This window comes from Asterias rubens, chromosome 22 (genome assembly GCF_902459465.1).
Source record: "Asterias rubens chromosome 22, eAstRub1.3, whole genome shotgun sequence".
Classification (NCBI taxonomy): Eukaryota; Metazoa; Echinodermata; class Asteroidea; order Forcipulatida; family Asteriidae; genus Asterias; species Asterias rubens.
In genome coordinates, this window is record NC_047083.1 from 3,338,475 (window position 1) to 3,345,315 (window position 6,841).

General features: G+C 38.9%; 1 protein-coding gene across 1 annotated transcript; it reads right to left on the reverse strand.

Annotated features, from left to right (window-relative positions):
• Window positions 1-25: 25 nt before the first annotated feature.
• LOC117305253 (RNA-binding protein 1-like) lies at window positions 26-6,703 on the reverse strand. The gene is made up of 5 exons (XM_033790083.1): window positions 6,635-6,703; window positions 4,830-5,051; window positions 4,143-4,406; window positions 1,846-1,923; window positions 26-1,182 (listed from the first exon to the last, which is right to left on the reverse strand). Exons 2-5 carry the CDS (start codon window positions 5,036-5,038, stop codon window positions 1,125-1,127), a joined length of 609 nt encoding a protein of 202 aa, XP_033645974.1. The 5' UTR covers window positions 5,039-5,051; window positions 6,635-6,703; the 3' UTR covers window positions 26-1,124.
• Between the last annotated feature and the right edge of the window lie 138 nt (window positions 6,704-6,841).

Here is a 6,841-nt window from a genome sequence, read left to right on the forward strand (position 1 = left end):
AGGAATAACATGGAGATAACAGGTGTTAGTTGCAAGATGAAAGGATGTTTTTATTTAGCTTCTTTCTTCACTGGAGCTTTCCCATGAAGGTACGAACACCATGCCTGACGTACTATTTTAATAATGCAACCATCATTAAACTAAAGCCAACAGGGCCAAAATTATGGCACTGCTGCTGACGGTTAATATATGTGCTCAGAACCATTGACAAAATAAAATAAAAAAAACATGATAAAGAGAGTGCTGTGGCACATAATTTGTAGCGCCATGAATTGGTGCTCAGTTTTACAAAGACAAAGAGTAAAATACGTAAAATTACATTAAAAACATCAATACTTATTATAACATGAATATTAATACATAAACTGTAGCATTTCTACTGTGTGCAGTGCGAGTCGTATGACAAAAAGGCAGGAGATGCAATTCATTATACATGTAATAACTTCATTTTAGCTTGTTACAAAACAAATGAGCTATTTTTCATGCATGTCTGGAAATTTACACTCAGCAGCCAGTGATTTAGCGCGAGGCCAGTGAACTTAAAGACCGGACAACTCAGGAGTTCTTGTGTTATTGAGTAATAATACCCAACACCCATTTTCAATTGATCTACTCACTGTGTTTCTAGTCTTGTGAAGGCTTTGAGCTACAAAGCCCTGCAGTTTTGTGGTTGTTTTTCCCAAGTTCAAGCCTTGCCATAACACATTGTATACTTTGTACCTATGCATTTTGTATCATTGATGCAAAACATGTGCCATGGCAGCGAAAAGGGGAGGATGGTTAAAAGCCAAAATATTTAAGTAAAAGGGGCTGTGTTATCATGATAAAAGCAGGCCAGTGGAGGAACATAGAATTTGATGAATTATCAGTCCGCTACTGCATGCACTTGCTCTCCCTCAGTACCAAATCTACGGAGGGTAAGCGCTGAATTCTGGTGATCGTAAGCGCAGAATTCAGCGTTAAGCAGAGCCATGAAATTGGGCACTGTTATGATCCTGACAGGACAGCCCCTTTAAATTGCTTTAAACATCTTGCTTTATCGCTGATTAATCTTTTGATGTGAATCTATCAATGAACACATTTCCTCTAAAGCGCTGGGTCACCTAGTCTCACGTTCAAGCAGTCTAATCACGATCGTATGAGTCTCTTCTTGGAGCTGGACTGTGGTATGACCTGGAACGGCTGGAATGAAGGCAGGTACAAACAGTACGCATAAATTTTCATTGAAACCTTTAAACCTTTTTTTTCTCCAGTAAACTTGGAGGCAACCAACTGCGCTCCATGCAAAAGGAACACTTGGAATATTTCAATGTATGCATCAGTTCACCTCTAATGATATTACATAATCCTTTAATCCTTAGGTCCAAAGACATCGCTCCACCAGGCAATGCACCTCAATGGAAAGCACAATTATAGAACAATAGACCCATCTATGAAACATACTAATTACATTCACGCATACATACAGACCCTATTGGTTGGCAAACGCCAAAGAGATATGCACTCAGCAGAGGGGGGGGGGGGGGGGTCCAGGGGGGTCCCAAGAGCCATGTTTTTTACACTTAAGCCAAATATTGTACATGCTTTCATGGATGTGTACAAGTTATGGGATTCTAGGTGTACATGTATATGTATTTGGAATTGCTGTAACGTCGATTATGCACGCACAAGCCAATTTCCTGCTAACCGGTGAAATATGCAAGCTGAAACGCAGAATTTCCTGCTTCCGCAAGCAACGACTATTTGCTTACGGTAAGCAGAGCCATGAGATTGGGCCCAGATGTTTTACCAAGTCTATGTATACATGAGTGTTGGGAAAAACTAAATCATGGATTTACAACCTACCTTCGGCTTCGGCTGCGACTACGGCTACGGGAACGATAACTCTTGTAGGAATTATTGCGACGAGTGTCGTAGGGGGACCTGCAAAAAGACAAAGAGGTACATTATATTCCAACAAAAAAATTATAATAATATTATTGAGAAACAAGGGATCAAATTATGAAAAAGGGTTTTGAGTCACTCTCGTTATTCAAATTTTTTTTCTAGCTGAGCAGCATTGAGAAGGGAACCGGTCAGAAAAGATTGTACATTTACATGACATTATGGCTGGTGACTTGAAGGATTTTGGTACTTTTTCAAAATGTTCACAGATTTGCATTAAACTAACAGGGTTTAAAGATAATGATATTGGAAAGCTTCAAATATTATTTACTAAGGTTCGGTAGGAAAGAAATTTGTTTTACTCATTTCTCAAAAACTACAGCACCTCAGAAAGTAAAATTTCAAGTGAAGCTTTCTACTATCATTATCTTCAAACTGTGTAAGTTTAATGTTAATCTGTGGACACTGTGTTTTGTGTTAGGAAAAAGTGCATGACCCTTTAAAGACGATGCTCAGCAACAATTTTCTGTACTTAGCAAGTTTGTGTGCTTTGCCAGCTCTATGAAACTGACCCCAGGACAAGAACAAAGCTAAGTTATAGAAACAAAACTTTATTAAAAAGGAAGTGAAAGGTCACATTCAATAACATTATGTACGCATTCCAATGTCTGCATGGAAGTGCATGGACAAATTTACAAATCTCTAGCTTCATATCATTAAACATACACCTCTTCGCAAATACCCATTATGTCATCGCTAACTGTTGAATGAGGTGCATGCTGGTCTAGCTAGGGATCAAACTTAATTGCAAGCTAGACCAGCATGCACATCGTTCCACACCTACCGCATTTGTACCAAGTATTTGCGATAAGGTTTATGGTCTAAATTGCCATGTGTATTCAATACCCTCCCAGTGCAAATAATATGGTCTCATCCAAAAAATCTTGTTTAATTCTGAGTATAAAATAGGTTTTACACCAATATGTGATACAAATATATCTTTTTTTTTTTAATTAGAAATGTTTGATTACTCAACACTTTCACTACCAATTTCTTAATATTCTTTTACACATTCCCGATGAGCGTACCTTACAGTGAGAGCTCATGTAGCAAATACTAAATATCTGCCTCGCAAAGTTGTGGTAGCCTAGCAGAAAAACCAGAATGCTAGAGGCAAGTAAACTGAGCACCTCGCAGATGTACGCACTTGCGGAAACTAGACGAGTCTGAATGTCTCGCAGTAAAGCTATCTTAGGCTACTGGTTTGCACTAGATGTGTGATATAACTTGTGGATAGCTTGTGGACAACTAGCATAAACTGGATAGCTTGATGTTGTTGAGTAGCAAAGGCTAGTGGTTTGAACTAGATGGGAGATATAACTTGTGGATAACTTGTGGGCAAATAGCAGATATTGTTTAGCTTGCCGAGTAGCATAGGCTAGTGGTTTGAACTTGATGATTGACATGATCTGTGGTAACTTGTGGACAACTAGCAGAAAACGGATAGGTTGCCGAGTAGCAAAGGCTAGTGGTTTGAACTAGGTGGGTGATACAACTTGTGGACAAATAGCGGAAACCAGATAGTTTGCTGTTGTTCGGTAGCGAAGGCTAGTGGTTTGAACTGGATGGACGAGATAACTCGTGGACATAATAGCAGAAACCGGATAGCTTTCTGAGCAGCAGAGGCTAGTGGTTTGAACCAGTGGGTTGTCCTAACTTGCCGATACATGAATACATGTAGCTAGTCGCAGTATTTTACGGCCGCAATGAGAAAGCTTGCAGGAATCAATTCCCCTGCTTAAGAGTTAGTTACGATATCCTGCAAATTAAAGTAAAATAGGTAGATTTAAGTGTATACAATCATTTAACTAATTGCGGTTTTACCATCCTTGCAGGTAAAACACAAACTAAAAATACTTTGAGATTGAATTGAAGGCCAGTGATTTTAGCGTTGTCCCATCTGGTGGTCGACTGATTTAAAATGCAAACAAAAAAGACAAGATCAAAGGAGAGAAAGAGTAATTAGTGAATGAGGCAGGCTAAAATGGGGGATATCTGTGAAATAAATGCAGGCCGGATACTTCATGGAGGCAAAGAAGGCGATTGCCTCCATGCCCCCTTGTCATTATCTTGGGGCCCTTGAAAAGCTCCAGAAGAAATTTAAGATTTCCTCGTAGGGTGCCCTTTACCAAGATGCCTTTGCCCTTCTAAAAACAGGGCATTACACGCTGAAAATGCATCATTTAATTAAAGATTACCTGGAGCGAGATCGTCTACGCTTGTCGTGAGAGTTGTGCGGGCAATCTCGTGCATAATGGCCACGTTTGCCGCACTCGTAGCATTTATCATCGTTGAAAGAACGACGCTGCTGGAAACGACTGCCGCCACCACGGTCACCACTGTAACTGTAACCGCCACCACCACCACTTGAACGTCTACTGCCGCCCCCCCTTTCACGATCACGGCCACGACGTTTTTCACCGGTAGCATGCTCGACCTCAATACGTCTCCCACAGAGAGAACTGTTGTTGAATAAAATAAAATGTATCTTTATAAGCACTGGAGACTTTTGGTAAACACTTAAAATAACTGTTAGCATAAAAACTCACTCAGTAACCAGCAATGGAGAGCTGTAATAGCATAAAACATTGCGGGAAAGAAGTAATTTCTAACTTAAGTATTTAAAAATATGTTTACGATCTAAAAACAATTTTCTCTTTATAGAGACAACATTTATATTCATTGCCTTTTTTCAAATTTCTCAAAAACTACAGCACCTGGGCAACCAATATTTCATGGGAAGCTTTCTACCATCATTATCTTCAAACCAAGCAAGTTTAACGACAATCTTTGGCCATAGTGTTTTGTGTCCTACAAAAAGTTCTCATAACCCATTGACACTAATTCTTTGTCAATGATATAAACATTATGGGGTCTGAACATACGTGTCATTGAGTCCTCTGATGGCTTGGCTGGCATCCCCAGGGTTTTCAAATTCGACGAAGGCAAAGCCTGGCGGATTCCTAGCGACCCAAACATTTGTCAATGCTCCGTAGGTACTGAATGAATCTTCGATGTCACGGCGATTGGCATCGTCTCCAAGGTTACCAACGTACACCTTGCAGGAAAGCGTTGAATCTCCATAGCGTGACATAGTGAAGGAATCTCTGCAATGCAAATAACAAGAGGGTTAAAAAGTACCAATCATTGACATCTTGGGCCAAGACAAATAAATGTGAAAAAGCAAGATGGCGGCCGACGGTTTTGCTGTTTCGAGATAATTTTTTCATGAGAAAAAAACTTAATTTTTATTCCTAAATATGACCTAAAACTTTCGCAAATTATCTTTGAACTGATATTTTACATGCTTCTTTTGTGGATTTTAAATGTATATTGGAGGAGTTGACGGCGAGTTGACAGCGCAAGTGAGTTGACGGCGAGTTGACGGCAAGTAGTAGGACCCCAAGTGTGGCTAAGGACGGTCGCAATAAATACCGACAATTCACGACCCCTCACGACAACTCACGACAACAATGTTTAAATGCACTTTAACAAAACATTTGAACATAAGTCAACCGTTAAATATATACACAAGAGTCATATGCATCTAAATCACTTTTAAACTGTTGAAAATTTTGTTCTTTTAACTGTAAAAAAGGTGTTTTTTACCCCGAATTTAGTAGCAAACGGAAATATTCGCCATGTTGTCTTCCGACGTACTTGGACGATTCTATAACACCGCAGGGGGCATGGGTAATTTCTGAGGGCTGAGTTGTATTTTTTCTTTTTGGTTTTAGCTGCTGTTTTTTTTCTTTCTTGTTAGTAACTAAGCAGACACTCTGGAATTCAATAAAAGGGAAGATTTAAATATAGTATTTTTAAAAACTCTATGGGGACTATGAGAGGCACATAAAATGGTAAATAATCATCTTGCATATGGTATCACCCCTGCGGTGTAATGAAATCGTCCAATTACGTCGAAAGACAACATGGCGGATATTTCCGTTTGCTACTAAATTCGGGTAAAAAACACCTTTTTTACAGTTAAAAATACAAATTTTTCAACAGTTTGAAAGTGATTTGGGTGCATCCAAATTTGTTGGAATCTTAATTAATTATTTATTAACAAAACACAATTCCAGCTAACCAAAAGGATAACTTTCCATATGGCGCCACGGACAACTTTCCGTATGGCGCCACCACTTTTTCACTCATTTTTACAAAAAGGGATATCTCATTGAGGTAAATAAGATACTATATTATTTCATATCGAATGAAAAAGTGGTGGCGCCATACGGAAACTTTTCCGCCCGGTTTGAAAAAAAGGGATATCTCATTGAGGTAAATTAGATACTATTTTTTATTTCATTTTGAATGAAAAAGTGGTGGCGCCATACGGAAACTTTTCCACCCAAAATACACAAAGATTTGTCTATAAATAAAAAGAAAACCACGATGTAAAAAAGCCACGCTGTAAAAAACCCCAGTCAGGCCTGTTCAAGATCGATAAAAAGCCAAGCGCGCATACGAAGTTGATTTGGCTTTTTCACATCCAAGTCCAGTTCAGTATTTTGGGCTAGATTTAATGCTTATTTACACAAATTCCAATGATGCTCATCCCTTAATATTTCTTTATTATTACGACAACACACTATACTTTTACAATTCAATGGTAAACTATCAAGGTTAAGCTCGTTTCTATCTTTAGAATTATTATAAAATTTTGACTTTTTCGCTGTCTCGACCTTACCTTTTCCACACAATCTCCAAAGGTCGCGTGTTGTTGAATGGAAAAGAACAGCCGATTGGAACTGGTGTACTAACCAATACTTCGTTCAGTGACTGTATTTTGCCTATTCAAAAATCGATGCTGCCGTGCACCAGCTAAATATAATTTTCGATGTTTCTAAGTTGGCCGCTAGAGGGCGGCATTATTTCACACAGTATTAGCTACCAG

What these genes read in the sequence shown, in the direction of transcription:
- LOC117305253 (XM_033790083.1), bottom strand. Translation starts at nt 5,038, where the DNA reads ATGTCACGCTATGGAGATTCAACGCTTTCCTGCAAGGTGTACGTTGGT. An exon ending in ATCAGAGGACTCAATGACAC is followed by an intron (nt 4,407 to 4,829) that starts GTATGTTCAGAC and finishes ATTCAACAACAG; the next exon opens with TTCTCTCTGTGGGAGACGTA. An exon ending in AGTCGCAGCCGAAGCCGAAG is followed by an intron (nt 1,183 to 1,845) that starts GTAGGTTGTAAA and finishes CCTTCATTCCAG; the next exon opens with CCGTTCCAGGTCATACCACA.